The 17,467-nt window shown below is 43.1% G+C and overlaps 1 protein-coding gene across 1 annotated transcript; it reads right to left on the reverse strand.

Annotated features, from left to right (window-relative positions):
• Positions 1–2,495: 2,495 nt before the first annotated feature.
• LOC146986413 (D(4) dopamine receptor-like) lies at positions 2,496–17,089 on the reverse strand. Its single transcript, XM_085780189.1, has 4 exons — positions 16,624–17,089; positions 12,545–12,657; positions 7,531–8,117; positions 2,496–3,013 (listed from the first exon to the last, which is right to left on the reverse strand). The coding sequence occupies exons 1-4, from the start codon at positions 16,972–16,974 to the stop codon at positions 2,805–2,807; spliced, it is 1,260 nt and encodes a 419-aa protein (XP_085636315.1). The 5' UTR covers positions 16,975–17,089; the 3' UTR covers positions 2,496–2,804.
• Positions 17,090–17,467: the final 378 nt, after the last annotated feature.

Here is a 17,467-nt window from a genome sequence, read left to right on the forward strand (position 1 = left end):
AGGCGTAAAGTTAGCTAACACCGGAAAATGAGGTGCAATGCTAGTCTAAACTGTAACAGCAGTGATGGGAATAACGGCGTTTTAAATGCATGACGTTACTAACGATGCTTCAGTTACGATTAATCCAAAAAGTTTCCCCATGTTATAACGCCGTTATTGTTACATGACAATAAAATGCGCCGTTACTTGACTCAAGAAGTTCCGTCACAAAATAATACACCTCTTTACGTGTACATTTTATACAGTCCATCTACTGGTCAGAAAAAAAGCAGTTTATCTCAAACTAACCAACTCACGGCGAAGTGATACAGCGTGTCGTGGAGCCGAAGGAATACTGAGTGAGTTGGTTAGTTCCAGATAAACGAGGGTTAGAGGGGGAGAGTCCAAGTAATTTGACATATTTGAGCGTTTTATAAAAAAGTAACACAATAGTTTCTTTCCCTGGTAATTGGTTACCTTTATAATGTAGTAACTAAGTTACTAACTCAAGTTACTTTTTCGGTTCGATTGAAGTTTGATTGTGAACTCAAAACGTTTCTTATTGACTGTTCAGAAAAAACGCACAATTTGCATAACAGAGTTCACAAACAGTAAAAAACAAAACAAACATTTGCTCTTGTTATATTTTCTTCAGCCTACAACATCTGAAATAGCTTAAAGGGACAACGAGGAGTTTCTATTCGGTTATAAAAAAGTCTCACGTTAATGTGGATGAATCTCCGCTACCCACACTTGTTAATGGGCCCATTTTCGATAAATATATCGTTCTATCTCTATCGTTATTTTGTTATTATTAGTGGTGGCGGAAATGCTGGTCGAGCCGACCAGCGTTTCCTTAATGAGAATAACGCAGCTGAATGGCCATTTATGGTGGGAACTACGACGGTAACTGAACCTCTTCGAACCTCTGACTTTAATTATTGATGAATGAAAACATGAGTCCGTCTTGCGCCAGTCAAAGAATTTCACGGTGCGCGCGGAGGCTCATAAATGTAGTGTGAAAATGCTTCGCTTTTCCAAAACTCCTCGTTGTCCCTTTAAGGTAGCTAATGTTACCAACATTTTGATGAATATTTCAGCGTAAATGACAATTACAAGAGAAGTCACAAAATGCCAAACAGTAGCATGTGGCATTTTCTCTTAACTATCAATTATTGGCCCAAATTTACACTTTGCACTTTAAAATGTAAAAGTTCACAAAGTGTTATACCTTTTTCGTCTGAGAGAAGTTGGGGATGTTTGATGCAGAGGAATCACAGGCAGCAACGCTCTGCAAGTAATGACGAGGGCCATTTAAAAAAGGATTGATTCGGCTCGCCAACAACTTGAAGCGATTCAATAAAACCGGAGATGATGCTTTGAAGAATTGATGATACAATTTGATGATCTCATCCTCGGCCGTGCGGCCGGATTATTCATCACAAAATGTGTTATCCAGATTTGTTTGAGCAAGTGCCCATAAAATAATCATCAACTGCAATAAATATTTAAATAAAGCTGATTTCACGGTCATAGCTGGATTATCCACTGAGACTGATGCAATATGTGAAATTATCACTTTGGAATTTGATCATTTGTTGCTCTAAGAAATGATGATAGTGTTGGGTGGCAGGTACAATATATATAATGTATATATATATTTATATGTAGTCTGTGTTTTCTTAAATTAATATATTTTCTTATAGTTGTTTTTTATTATGGTACTCTTATTTCTTTCATTACCTGTTTATTAGTAGTCCACTTTAGCTCCTTATGATTTAAATTTCCACACTGATGGATGGATAATGTCTAAAGTCATAGTTAGACAAATCAAATCAATATTTGACTTTAATGAAAGACATGATTGAATTCTAAATGACCTCTTGATGAAATCAACCAATTTAATCCAGTTTAATCAATTTTAATTTGTCCCTCATGCTTATGTGTGACGATTAATATTTTATTTATAAGGTCTTGTTGAATACTAGTCACTGTGGACACAGTGAGGAAGTTTATTCAGCAGCTTTGTGAACAGTTCTTATTTAGTGGAGACCAGATACCCCATACATTTTATCCTCATTAACAGTTTATAGGACGTTATATATCCAACTAATTAAACTGATTCCTCTGAAATGGTGAATCTGTTAAATTATAAGTTGCTTTGTGATCGTCTTGATCATTGTTGTTCAATAGTGTCTCAAAATCCCAGATGGAGTTGGAACAACAGAGGTGCAGGACACTTAGATAAAGCATTCAATCAATTAATAAATCAAAAATAATGGTAGTTAAAGGTAGGTAGGGGTAGTTAAGTGCAGAAGTCAAATGCAACTAGACTTATTGTGCTTCTTGAAGATGTTTCACCTCTCATCCGAAAGACTTTTTCAGCTCTGAAGAACCAAAAGAAGCCACTACGCTGACCTGGATGACTGAGAACCTTCACAGACAATAATGAGGTAATTTGTCCACACATTTATCAGTCACACAGTCGTTATTGCACCACACACAACCTGAACTTTAGTGAAAACTTTTATTCTGAAAAGATGAATTTCCACATATAAAACCAGTTGATGTAGATGTGTTGCTGATCCTATGAACAGTTTGTTCCTCAGACTGAAGCTTCGTTACAGGAATCATGAAGCTGAGACAAACTTTGCTGTCGTCATGTGTGTAAAAAAAAACAAAAAAACAAAATTAGAAACCTCACAGAGGAAGGAAACCATGGCAACATTCACGGACTAAAGACACTAAATCAACAGTCAGAAGCGACTATTGTGGCTGTTGTGCGTTTTTGAAAATGGTCCATGCAGCAGTTAGCGGTGCAGTTTCTAGGAGGAGCAGCAGCGGTGCAGGAACTTTTTGAAGAAGTTCCTGAACTCTGTGTTGAAGACGGTGTAGATGACGGGGTTCAGGGCGCTGTTGACGTAGCCGAGCCACGTCACCACGCTCATCAGGGCCGGGGGGACGTGGCAGTCCTGGCAGCGAGCTCGCATCGTGTGGAGGACGAAGAAGGGAGTCCAGCAGAACAGGAAGGCACCTGCAAGAGGAGGAGAAGAGGAATCAGAGATCAAAGGTTTTTCTCTACAGTCGAGAGCCTCAGTCTGAGTTTACGAACATAGATCAACCTTTTCAGTCCAGAACTAGATTTAGGCCGAATTCCGATTCTCCCCTTAGCCCTAGCCCTTGGCCCTAACCCTTCGTTTTGCGTGTTCACGTGAAGTGGTAGGGGTGTCCCAATTCTGGTTCAGACGAGGGTTAGGGAGAAGTGGTAGGGCTATCTCGCCCTCGAAACGGAGATTTTTCAGGGGCACAATACGGACCGAGGGCTATGGCAAGTTTTAATATTTTTTCATGCGAGAAAGTAGCTGTTTAGATCCCCAATGTGTGGTCGGTTTATCCAAATGAGGCTGTTTAGACGTTTGCTCCGATGTTTTTCGGAGAAGTGAAGCTCCACGGTGGAGCCTCCACCTGTGGAGCAGATCAGCGGCTCGTCATGGACGGCCGGAGAGCTCGTCAGCCGGCCAACCTCCCGACCTCGTCCCGGTAGAAAAGACGACCGCTAATTAACTTTTTAAGGGTTTACCGCCGCGTAGTTACATTCTTTTTAGGAGATAAATGCTTGTCTCATTGATGAAATGTAACAATTGTCGCATTAATTTGTTTGAATTAAAAGTGAAGCTTCATGTGTTTTGGACACAGGAGCAGCACTGCCTGGGGGATCTGTAGCCTATACAGAAATCACCACATTTACATCAATAAATAAATGTTTTACAATGAACCGATCATTCTTCATTAAATTTTATTTTATTTTATTAAAGGGATAGTTCAACATTTTGGCAAATTGGCCCATTGCCATAATTGCTATAGTCATAGCAGTAGGTTCGTTACCTTTAATTGTAGGTGTAAGCTATTTTCAGTACGGCGGAGCGCAGCAGCAGGCTGCTCAGAGCTACGCTATGGAGGCTAACGGAATTTCTTGGTTTCCCTCATTAAACTCATCAAATACAAAATCCCAAAACTCCACAGCGCTTTTGTAGACAAGTTGTGAGCTGCACAACCACCACGCTATGAGATAATGACGGAACGATACGAAACGGAGCCGTTTTCGAGGTAAATACATACAAAACCGCTGATGCGCGTTGCGTTCAGGGACAGTTTTTCAGCAAGCAGTCTCCGTATTTACCCTGTATTTACCTCGAAAACGGCTCCGTTTCGTATCGTTCCGTCATTATCTCATAGCGTGGTGGTTGTGCAGCTCACAACTTGTCTACAAAAGCGCTGTGGAGTTTTGGGATGTTGAATTTGATGAGTTTAATGAGGGAAACCAAGAAATTCCGTTAGCCTCCATAGCGTAGCTCTGAGCAGCCAGCTGCTGTGCTCCGCCGTACTGAAAATAGCTTACACCTACAATTAAAGGTAACGAACCTACTGCTATGACTATAGCGATTATGGCAATGGGCCAATTTGCCAAAATGTTGAACTATCCCTTTAAGTTAACGTGGTTCTGAATAGAGGATTTGTGGCAAAAGCTCGTCACGTCTGCTTATGTGAAAGCCAGCAGAGACTACTGATGACGTATGTGACTGTTGAAGTGGTGTCCCAATTCATAGGGGTTGACTTTCAACCCTACTCCTTCAAGGGCAAGGGTTAAGGGCTAGGGGGAGGGGTAGGGATGAAAAATAGAATCGGAATTGGGCCTTAGTGCATAGTTTTGCCGTTTCGTATTGGAATTGAAAATGCAGATTGCTATTTTATTTCAAGACTTGATTATTCATGTGCCCAAAAACCTACCAAACCTACCGACGACTTACTGACCAACTTACCATCTACCTCCCCACCTGCTAACTTAACTGCCCATCTTTACTTTATCAACTTTATATTTTATTTATAAACTTTATTAGTTTATTTGGATGGGACAGTGCACATTAATGAACATATAAAAACATGTAAATGAGCCGGATTATAGCAGCAATGCTAATTTCCATCCGGAGTCCCAAAAACATAAAAACAGTACAGTGACAGAAAAACATAGTATTACAAACGACATAATAATGCAGACAACAAGGACATAACAAAACGACTAATCTGACAGTTGACTCTTTCTCGAAGGTGGCAACAACAGAGCTCATAAAACAGAGCTTAACCAACTCTATACCCAACATTTTACCTCCCAATTTACCAACCTGGTCACCAGTCCACCAGTGCCTCAGACAGACATCTTGATCTACTTTTCCCCCTACCTGTCTTCCTTACTAATGCCCCACCTATCTCTCTACTAAACCTATCAAGTAACCCAAAGCCTACCTACCAGTCTGCCAACTTACAATTGACTTTCCCATTTACCTACCTACACATCTGCCATCCTACAGACCTACCTATCTACCAAGGTATTTACCAGCCTGCATCAATGTACCTTCATCTACCACCTTCCTTTCTCACAAACCAACCAACAAACCAATGTCTACCTATTTACCAACCACTTTACCATCTAGACCACCTTACCTACCTATCGTCTTGACTCTTGACTGCTGACTGGTCTATGTTTCTGCCAAAGTATAAGCTGAACTGTCCAACCTATTGCACTAATTTACAGTTTACTTACCAATCAACTTACCAAGAATTGTCTGTGAATCTACCAAGCATCTACCAACTCAAATACCTTCCTATTTACAGTCTACCAACTCTGCCTCCAATCAAACAACCAGTCTACCAACTCTATCTACTATCTGTTTCCTCACTACCTACCATCCAACAGACTTACAAACTTGTCATTGGGTCATTGGGAAGTCAGAGCTTCACCTTCCTACTGTATCTACCAACTTGCTTACCAAATCACCAATGCACCAATCTATATATTGTACCTTCAAAAACACCACTCTTGTTTACTTGCCCATCTATAGCCCTCCACACTTGCTAACTACCCCCACATCTACAAAACTACCTACCTTACCAACTGTGAGCTGACAGATAGCTGTTGGGAAAAGAAAACTGTGGACAACTAGACTAAACTGCATTTTTTCAAATTACAACTTTTGATGAACTGAACAAAATGTTTAATCAGAAAACTTGTAATGAGTAATTTTCTTTATGTTGTTAAGTCCTACTCTTAGGTCACCAACTAAACTGTCAGGGAACGTAATGAGGTAGATATTCATGAGAATTACCTGCTCACTGAGAAACGTGTCCAACCAAGACTTACGTAATAATTGGATTTCAGATTAAGGACCTGCAGGATTAGCTGCTGTGTGCTAAAGGGAAGCACTTCTACGCATTAGGACCAACCCTGGTCGCTATTAATAGGCCAACCTTTTCTAAATGATGTGTTAGTGGCTCTGAACAGACATCAGAGGTGGAGGTGAGGTGTTCAGGTACCTTCAGAGCTGTTATATCACACTTTATGTCTGGGTGAATGGACTGATCATGTTTCATAACAGTTTTGAGTGGTTGTAGGGGGTTTTCTGGCAAAACTTCCAACATGCAAAGAGAAAAGAAATTGTCTTATAAAGTCTAAACAATTGTATTGTGAAATGGAGACAGTTTCGTCTTGCCTGTCTGGGGACAGAGTCCAACAATCTCTTTTTTCAATAACCATGATTTGAAGTTCAGCCATTACAATCCCAGATGAACTGTGCCTGGTATGTGTCCCTATCTGAACCCAATGCTGTGGTCGGGTATAAAGGGTGATTAAAATCTGTTAACAAAAAAAAATCTGTTAAGTGCTTCAGTGTCTGCCCAGCTTTGGTTGGTGTCAGTAGGTCACTGTAATACCTCCAGCCCTATTTATATGTTGCATCGTCTTAGTCGGTGTCTTGCTTTGAGTTTGCCAACGATCCTACATCAGCCTGTACCAGCAAGACCACGGTGTCTCTGTGTTTGGTTCTGTTTAAGACAGAACGTAGGATCAGCATCAATGTGCTGATCAGAGATGGACAGAGTACTCGACCCCAGTACTTGAGTAAGAGTACAAATACTACTGGTCAAAATTTACTCCGTTACAAGTAAAAAGTAGCTCAGTCTACATGTTACTCGAGTAAGAGTAAAAAAGTACTTGCTTCTAAAGGTACTTAAGTATCCCAAAGTACATGCTTTTAAATTTACTTTAAGTAAGAGTAAGAGTAAATTTCTTATTTTTCACATCAATGAATTACTATAATTTTTTCTAAATTAATTTAAGGACCTTTTAACTCTTGTTTCTGAGAATGAACTCTTTGAAAGCAGCTGCACTGATGTGCTGCTTTTAGGGGTTAGGGTTTCCTTCTTTGACAAACACAGCTTGTGTCCAATAGGATTTTAGAAAAAGAAGAGCAGACCTGAAAGTAAATGCTCCTGGTGTTGCATAAAACCCCCTCACATCTCAAACTTTCTACATAAATCTCAGTGTTTGGACGGAACAACCTGTCAACGCATAGTGAACCTGAAGACCTCATGTCGGTCTCAGTAAAATGTTGACTCTTTAAGACTATTTACAGTCCCTGTAAACCTTGTCCTTTGGACCCTTTAATCCATGGACCAGCTCTGATGACACCAATGCTGCCGGACAGGAAGTGAACTCACCCACGACGACAGGAAGCACCTTCATGGCCTTCCTCTCCCGACTGTTGATCTTGGCTCTCTTCCTCCTGTGAGGGTCGGGGTTGTACTTGATCTCAGCAAAGCTCACAGCTCGCACCGCCCTTTCTCTGTACTCTGAGTTAAAGGGTTGTTCCGCGGATGGGAAGGTGGACGGTTCGTCCGGGGTTTCCGTCACTTCCCGCTCAATGATTGGCGGCAGAGGCGGCGGGAGCGAAGCCAGCGGCGGCAGCGAGGCGGCGGCCTCCTGCAGCTTGCGACAGGCCTGGATGCTGTTCCTCAGTTTGGCTTTCCGCGACTCCTCCCAGCGCCGCAGGCCTCGGAACATGCCGCAGTACAGCAGCAGCATGATGGGACAGGGGATGAAGAAGGAGCAGACGGACGAGTAGAGGACGTAGTCGTCGTTCTCCAGTTTACACTCGGTGGGGTCGCGACCAGGCACGTTGTTGATGCCGAACATGACGGGCGAGGCTACGGCCAGCGCCAGGATCCAGGTGGCCGACAGCAGCACCGTCTGCCGCATGTCCACGTGCTTCCTGTTGTAGTTGAGAGGGATCAACACGGCGATGAACCTGCAACAAATTTAACAATCTGAGAAACTGACAACAACACCACCAACATCAACAAGGTCTCAATCGATACTTATTTCCAATTCTAATCCAATGTTAATCTGGAACATGAACTATTTTAAAAGGACAATGAGGAGTTTTGGAAAAGCGAAGCGTTTTCACACTACATTTATGAGCCTCCGCGCAGAGGTTGGAAGACGATCACATACCGTCGTAGTTCCCACCATAAACGGAGATTCGGCGGGGTTATTCTCATGACTCGCCACGAAACCGAAAGTAAAGAAACGCTGGTCGGCTCGACCAGCATCTACGCCACCACTAATAATAACAAAATAACGATAGAGACAAAACGATATATTTATCGAAAATGGGCCCATTAACAAGTGTGGGTAGCGTAGATTCATCTGCATTAATATGAGACTTTTTTTATAACCAAATAGAAACTCTTCGTTGTCCCTTTAAACAGTATTAAAGCAGAAGTAAGCGATCCGGTGGTTTTGGTTAACTTCTTGTCAGCCGATGGAGTTAGCAGTCCCCGCCCTCGTCCCTACGTCACCACATTCATGCGCATCCCTTGGCTGCACACACAGAGAGGACTGCCCCTTTATGCCGTTCTCTCTCCTCATTGGATAAAGGTTGTAGGATACAAGGAAAGTTTTCTCCTCGGCTTACAGCAGAGCAGAGTGACTGACAGACCCGTGTTTCAGACCAAACACTCTATAGAAGTGATTGCTATCGGAAGATAGAACAATTTAAGAGTTATATTAACACAAATATTCCGCTTACTTCTGCTTTAAGATGTTTTTCCATCAAATTTTCTCAAATAGAAGGTAAGTCCTCTTCATGGCCTGTTTAGTCAAAATTTCCCTAGTTCATGTTAAAAAATTGTTATAAAAACACATGACAGTAAGCACTTTCATCATCCTATAATAAACCAGAGCAGGAAGTTGTTGTTCAGCAGAGGCAGAATCAGAGCATGTTCCTAAATTAATCTGATTTGGTTTTACAGACACTTTGACCACTTTCACAGCTGGAAACTCACAGGTGGAATAAATCAGATAAAAGATGTGGCAATGCAGCATCAACTAAGAGTAAAAACAAACATTCAGAAATTTGTGGGACGTTTGGTTTCTGTTTCTCACCTTTGGACCGGAAATAGTTCGATCCATCACCTCTAAACCTTCAAATGGTTGTTTTTACTTTTTCTTGTATTGACTAAACAATGCTCCATTTTTGAGCTTCGGAGTTGTATGAAGATAGATTTTTGCGACCTTATCTTAGTTACTCATTGTTTTCTGAGTTTATGCAAAGCTAATCACTTCCTGGCTGCACCTAAACTCAAAAGTTGAGATCAGCAGCTGCATTAAAACACATGAGTCTGAGCTCTTTGACTCCCCTACAATAAAACTATTATTAAAGGACAATTCCGGGCGAATTCAACTCTGGGGTGTATTTTCATATCATTTTAGGTCTAAAAGAATGAATCTGAAGATTTTCAGTTTAATCGCTCCTGTTTTGCGGTAGTTGCATCTGTCCCCGCGTCCCCACGGCAGGAATGAATGGGAGTGGATGTAAGTTTTGCTGTTTAGGCTGTTTCCAGCCCTCAAAGCCGCAATTTTTTTCCACAGACAGCGTCAGATGGCGACTCAAACATGCACCGAGAAGTTTATTTACTTCAAGCAAGCCGGCATGTTTGTAAAACTAGATCTAATTCAAAGTCTCCCGGAGTCTCGCGCGAGCCCGAAGTTGCAGTGCTGCTGTATTCAGGCGCAGTCGGAGCTACCGCTTGTGTCATAAACACAGGAATATCAACTCTTTACTTGCTTGAAGTGTACATTTTTTTCCACAGACAGCGTCAGATGGCTACTCAAACATGCGCCGAGAAGTTTTTTTTACTTGAAGCAAGTAAAGAGTTGATATTCCTGTGTTTATGACACAAACGGTAGCTTTTCCCACTGCATGTGAACACACCGCGCACGGCAACTGGGTCTTGCGCGAGACTCCGGGAGACTTTGAATTAGATCTAGTTTTACAAACATGTCGGCTTGCTTGAAGTAAATAAACTTCTCGGTGCATGTTTGAGTCGCCATCTGACGCTGTCTGTGGAAAAAAATTGCGGCTTTGAGGGCTGGAAACAGCCTAAACAGCGGAACTTACATCCATTCCCATTCATTGCTGCCGTGGCGATGCGCGGACAGATGCAACTACCGCAAAACAGGAGCGATTAAACTGAAAATCTTCAGATTCATTCTTTTAGACCTAAAATGATATGAAAATACACCCCAGAGTTGAATTCGCCCGGAATTGTCCTTTAATATAACAGGCATTTCATCCAGAGGCTCTGGCTCTGGGCCCCCCTGATCCCTGTTCAATAACAATAATAATACTTCAAATCGTCCATCAGTTTGCTCTTAGACCTGAGGAATCAGCATCAGCAGCAGCAGGTGGACCATTCAGACCTCCAGGATCTGCTTCCTACTCAGTGTCTTGAATAATTCAGACTCTGTCATCCGGTTACATCTCTAACTGCTTCAAAAAGCTTCAGATCATCACCATCAGTCCACGTTAGCTTCACTGCCTCCCATCAGTCTCTGACGTAATCATATTTTCTCGGAGTCGGGACATCAGATTTGAGGAGCTGCCCCGGGTTTTCAGCCCACGAGTTTCATCCTTCAACATCAGCCCAGGGTTGGAATAATCTCATAGAGTCAAACTTAACGAGCGCAGAGCGAAGCTGGCAGTTCATCACGGCGAGCGCATCCTTCATTCAGGCCTTTAAATTGTTCTGTCTGCTCTGATTTTTCTTCTTTCCGAGCTTTTACGGAGGAAAATGGACAAAAGGTCATTGTCATCATATTTCCGCGTCGGAGTGAAACGTGGCGTCGGGAGTTCGACCTCCACGACCTTCAGGTGGAGATCCGAGACCCTCAGCGGGGCCTCTTCCCTCCCTGCTCCTCCTGACAGACGGGGTTTGATTAATCAGCCCGTTGTTCCTGAATGACCCCGACCCCCGGCTGATTAAAGCTCCGGCCGCGACACAGGGAGGCTGACAGTTACAGCTGACCTTTGACCTCTTACTCTGAACGAGGCACCGACAGTTCGCTCTGATGCTCCAGCACCAGCCGGAGTTTCAGGGTTTGTTTGGACTTTTGCTGCGTTCAAGACAACTCGGAAGTCGGAAAAAAACGAGCTGTACGAGTTGTAAAAAATGAATTGAACGGCGTCAAACTCGGAAATTACAGGTCGGAAACTCGGGTATCATATCCGACTTTCCGACTTGACGTCACGACAACATCAAAACGTGGTGGACATCGTCTTAAACAGTTAGAATTTAGACATTTTAAGTTATTTGTTGAGGTTTGAATGCATATTTTTGTGTATTATTGCAGTAGCCTATATGAAATACGTTTATATTAAGCAGTGATTGTTGTATGGTGTGAAATTACAGTCCTCGTATGTGACGGAAATAACGTTTAACTGTTATCAAGGCTGTAACATTATATGTGCACTCATCTGTGGCGTCTCCTCTCCTCCAAATTAACCATAATTTACTGCTGCATTTATTCTTCGTATTCAGCTATGAGCCACAATATGTCAAACTTCCTTCAGGTATGATGTCGGAAGTCGGAAATTTCTGAGATGGGAATTCTGACCTCGGAGTTGTTATGAACGCAGCATTTGACTCTGAGTGAAATATCTGCAACAGTCGCAATTCAATGAGACCGTTCACCTCGGATCACTTCCTGTATCTGTGTCACCTGCTGACTCCGCCCCCTCTACTACCCCTCCCTTCAATCCATCTTCGAGAAAACTGTTGTCAAGCAAGCCCACCGTATCCTAGACGACCCCTCCCATGTCCTTTACTCAGAATATGAACTCTTAACCTTCTGGAAGACGTTATACAGCACAAGTCAAACCGTTACAAGCTCTTCTTCCTCGCCCTTCTGAACGAACAACCTGCTCAAATATGAAATCTTAAACTTTAAGTTCTAATGTGCATTTCATTATCCTATCCTATCCTTTTTTAAAAATCTAATTGTATTACCAAACCACCTATTTTAACTTGTTTTAATGATATGTTGAGTCCTTTACTCTTTTTCTATGCACTTGTCACTTTTTTTTCCTCTATATTCTCAGTGCAATTGATTTGAAGCGGTTAATTTCATCCAGTGGGTCAGTGCAATGTAAATCCATGTTATACCTCATCCTCTCCACGTATAGACCTTGTTTGTCTTCGTCTGTCTCCTGATGTTACTTAAAACTGTCATGTGTGTTACTTGTTATGACAGGCACATCACAGTCTGACGTCAACATGATGTTCCCTCAGAGCCTCAGATTAGGAGAAAATAATGATAATGATTAATCTGTTAAAGTCTCTTAACTTCCTGTTTCTCTCTCTTTCTACCAGCCCAGAGGTGAGCAGCACTGACCTGTCGACACTGATGGCGCAGAGGTTGAAGATGGAGGCGGTGCACAGCATCACGTCCATGGTCATCAGGCCGTCACAGACCGTCATGTTGAGGGTCCACACGCCGCCCTGAAACTGACACACACACACACACACACACACACACACAGAGAGGTACGGTCACAGTCGTTACTCACACAACAAACTGCAAACTGACATTATTGTACAACTTCACGTAGCACTTTTAACCCTACTACATTTATCCAACAGCTGCAGCTTAGATAATTAATGTATAAAACACATAAACCTTAAAGCAGAAGTAAGTGATATGTTTGTGTTAATATAAGTCTTAAATAGTTGTATCTTCCGACAGCAATCACTTACATAGAGTGTTTGGTCTGAAACACGGGTCTCTCAGTCCCTCTGCTCTGCTCTGAGTCGAGGAGAAAACATTTATCGTATCCTACAGTTTTTATCCAATAAGGAGAGAGAACGGCATGCAGGGCTGTGTGTGCAGCCAAGGGACGCCGTGAATGTGGCGACGTAGGGACGAGGACTGTTATGGTGCGTTCAAGGAAACTCGTAACTCGTGTTTTTCCAACCTGTGAAGTCGTACCAGTTTGATCTGGTACGAGTTCACGGGTCAGAAGTTACGAGTGGCCGTTATAGTGACTTTCACCGGTAAAACAGGTCGGAAAAACACGAGTGGGTTGCCTGGAACGCTACAAAGTCATAAGTTGTGACTTGAAGCTGTAATTTACGGTTTCAAAAGCCTGCCTGGAACGCAGCATTAGCCAAAACGACCGGATCGCTTACTCCTGCTTTAATATTTAACAAATGAAAACAAACATTGTGAAAATAGAGATTTCTGCAGCAGAACTTTGTTTTCCCATTCCTTCCTCTGCCATTAAACGCTTCACAACCGCTCAGATTTACCTGCTCCTCAGTTTGACGCCATTGAACTAAACTATCCAGCTGAATATACTGTAGAGTTAATTAGTAGCTAAATAAACATGCATAGGCCAAGCTTGTAAAAGAGATTTTTTCTATCTCAAGCAATTTGCCTGGTAAAATAAAGGTAAAATAAAATAAAGGTTAAATTAAAGTACAAACACCTCAAAACTACAGTGAAGTGCATTTGCTGATTTTAATATAATATATCCTCATATCTTCATGTATTATCGACTCTGTGGTGGAATCCTGAGGCCCCTGAGGCCGAGTCGTTTTGTTTTAATTAGTTTAGTTCCTGTGGACAACGTGAGGAAAACAAAGGCCGAGAGGCGACAGGAAATATAGAATGAAAAGGGAAATAAGCCGACACGTCTATTGTGGCCGCGGGGCCCCTCGTCTGACCCGTGGCCCCTGGACGAGAGCCGACCGGAGGAGGAATGCACCGGCCGTTGTTCCCTCGGCGCTGGGAGACAAAGACGAGCTGGTTCCACTGGGACACGGACGCGTTACGGCGTCACTGGTGTCCCGAGTGTTCGTCGGTCAAAAACAAAAAGCTTTCACTTCACTGAGTTTGAAAAAGAATTTAAAAAAAACATGAGAATAAACTTTGTGAAAACTTCAGATCACCATGGTGACGACGCGGCGAAGGTGAGAAGTTACAAACTAAAGCTGCTGTTCAGTAAACAAACAGAAAAATCCAACAAGTTAAAATAAGTTAAGTGTAAAATCTTTTGTGTGAGTCCAGTCAGTGATGTCACAGCAGGAGGCGGGGCTTCACCAGGAGGAGGAGGTCACCGGGAGTTCAGACCATTAAAGGGACAGTTCACCAAACACACTAACAACATGAGATACCAATTAATAGTTAAATAAAGAAATAAACACAAACTGTAAATTAAATTAACTATATGAGATTTGAAATATCGCCACTATAAAACCTTAATTCATTCATGTAAAAGAATTATATTAATATATGAACACTGGCATGGAAATAAATAAGTAGTAAAGTAAAATATGAACAAATAATACACAAATATTTAAATGATTAAAAAAAAAGCAAATTTTAAACAAAACACACCAGGTGTTTTATATGATAATATACAGATGTAAATCAAGCTATGAGTCTGTTTCACACCTGCAGGGCTTCGTGCTGGTTCCAGTCCCCAAACCCAATTTTGAACTGGGCCTTTTGAACAACAAATAGTTGTTTTTTCCCTGCGAACCTTGACATCAACAGTGGGTGTGTCATATTCTAGGCTGTTACTAAGACAAGGAGAAGGCAGCGACTGACAACATGGAGGGAAAGAATCTGCAGTTGTCTGAAGCTGAGGAAACTAAATGATTGGTGGCAACTTGGGTAAATACAGAATTTCAAGAAAAGCGAGAAAGATGAAGTTCAGGCGGAGTTCAGTCCAACACCAGAGCAAATAGTTAATAAACTGAAGAAGACATTTTGGCCCTGTTGTCTTTATTTCCTCCTGAGTAACCTCCTCCCACTTTGGTTCCATTTAAACTGGTGTGGATGTGGACTGGTTCCCCACAAAGCATCAAGGTTCAGACTCCAGAACCAGAACCAGAACCAGAACCGTGTCTGTCTGAGAGCGATAAGAAAGTTCTGGTTACTTCAACTCCAGGTCAGGGACTAATGGTGCGTTCCAGGCAACCCGTAACTCGTGTTTTTCCGACCTGTTCCTATGGTTACCCGTTAGAACGTACAGTCAAACTCGTAACTTCCCACCTGTGAACTCGTACTAGATCGATCTACTCCCAGTTCCCAGTTAGTAACTCGTAACTTGCCTGGAACGCTACAAACTCGTAACTGGTGACTTGAAGTCGTGACTTACGGGTTAAAAAGCCTGCCTGGAACGCACCATAAAACCTCATGGAGGAATCGAGTGGGAGGCAAGATGGCCGCCACAGATCAACCAATCAGAGCTGCACAAATAATCACAATGTAACTAAAATCACAATATTTGTCTATTTAATCACAATTAGATGGTTTTTTTTATAGTTCGACTTCATTAACTGAGCCTTCAGTCAAACTTGTCCTGTTAATTAAAGCCTTTTTAAATAAAGTTGGTTCCTGATTTTTCAAACGACCTGACAAATTTAAGGGATCTCTGGCTACCACCTTAATTCAATTAAGGGATTTTGGTGTAGTTAGGATAATTTTAAGTGGATCTCACAAGATGAATTTACATCAGAGACTTGCATAGTTTAAGGGATAATGTATTACTAAGGGAAAAGTCAACACATCTTAAGTTAAAGAGGCTTTTTAACGGATAAATTAAAGCAGAAGTAAGCTATCCGGTCGTTCTGGCTAACTTCTTGTCAGCCGATGGAGTTAGCAGTCCCCACCCTCGTCCCTATGTCACCACATTCACGCGCATCCCTTGGCTGCACACACAGAGAGGACCGCCCCTTTATGCCGTTCTCTCTCCTCATTGGATAAAGGTTGTAGGATACAAGGAAAGTTTTCTCCTCGGCTTACAGCAGAGCAGAGTGACTGACAGACCCGTGTTTCAGACCAAACACTCTATGTAAGTGATTGCCGTCGGAAGATATAACTATTTAAAGGGACAACGAGGAGTTTTGGAAACTCACACTACATTTATGAGCCTCCGCGCACCGTAAAATTCTTTGACCGGCGCAAGACAGACTCATGTTTTCATCCATCAAGAATTAAAGTCAGAGGTTCCAAGACGATCACATACCGTCGTAGTTCCGACCATAAACGGCGATTCGGCGGCGTTATTCTCATGACTCGCAGCGAAACCGAAAGTAAGGAAACGCTGGTCGGCTCGACCAGCATTTCCACCACCACTAATAATAACAAAATAACCATAGAGACAAAACAATATATTTATCGAAAATGGGCCCAATAACAAGTGTGGGTAGCGTAGATTCATCCACATTAACGTGAGACTTTTTTATAACCAAATAGAAACTCCTCGTTGTCCCTTTAAGACTTATATTAACACAAACATTCCACTTACTTCTGCTTTAATTTAATTAGGTGACTTTAAGGGGTTTTGATGCATGAAAAGTTCAGACTCAACCAGACTCGGAGGGGCCCTGTGCTGCAGTGGATCACCCCACAGTGTTTCACCTCTGACCTCCCACCACCACCTGTGACCTGGGGGTCGAACTCACCTCTGTGAAGACGAAGAGCGGCAGCACGAGCACCGCGAGCATCAGATCCGCCACCGCGAGGCTGACGATGAAGTAGTTGGTGGTGGTCTTCAGCGCCTTCTCGGTGAACACGCTCAGACACACCAGCAGGTTCCCGCCGATGATCACCACGATCAGCAGGACCCCGAACACCAGGGCCAGCCAGTTGTGTGCCGACGCCGACGCCGCGGCCGAGCCCGAGTTCGAGTCCGAGTTCGAGTCCGGGACCGGCGCCCCCGCAGCCCCCGCAGCCCCCGCAACCGGCGCCGCCATGCTCAGGTTGGCCGCCATCTCCCGGTCCGAGCCCCAGCAGCGCGGCCGCCGGCCTCTCATGTATACCGAGCCGGGCTGTGGTGGTCCGCGCACCGGGGTCTCATCATCATCATCTTCATCATCATCATCATCATCATCATCATCATCATCATCACCACCACAGCGTCCTGTACAGAGACTGGACTCGAGACTCGCTCCGCGGTGCGCACTTTTTACGCAAAGCGCCGCGTAAAAGGCTCAGAGCAGCGCAGCAGCAGCAGCAGGTGGAGTCACTCTGGTCTGGTCCCTATTCACTCAACACAGATTTTTAGCTACACACATTAAACCGCGTCTAAATTATAGAAATGTGATGGACACGGACAAAGTGCCGTCTGTTTTCTGGAGAAAGAGCATTTTCGCAGCACCGCCGCCGCCGCGAGGAAAAACTCAGAGGAACCCGGAGAAGTTTGATCCTTCAAATCCTCAAACCGGCTGGAAACTGTTGTTCCGCGTCCCGGTGGAAGAGCCGGAGCGGCGCAGCGAGGAGCATCCGGAGCGGTGTCGGTGTGCGGGA

The sequence above is a fragment of the Trachurus japonicus genome, chromosome 6, assembly GCF_045865225.1.
Source record: "Trachurus japonicus isolate A0001 chromosome 6, Traja_1.0".
In the NCBI taxonomy this organism is placed as follows: Eukaryota; Metazoa; Chordata; class Actinopteri; order Carangiformes; family Carangidae; genus Trachurus; species Trachurus japonicus.

Excerpts from the sequence above, each read along its gene's own strand:
- LOC146986413 (XM_085780189.1), bottom strand. The coding sequence starts at position 16,974 with ATGAGAGGCCGGCGGCCGCGCTGCTGGGGCTCGGACCGGGAGATGGCG. Across the intron at positions 8,118-12,544 it reads TGCGCCATCAGTGTCGACAG|GTTCATCGCCGTGTTGATCC; the intron begins GTCAGTGCTGCT and ends AATTTGTTGCAG. Across the intron at positions 3,014-7,530 it reads GGTGCTTCCTGTCGTCGTGG|GTGCCTTCCTGTTCTGCTGG; the intron begins GTGAGTTCACTT and ends CTCCTCTTGCAG.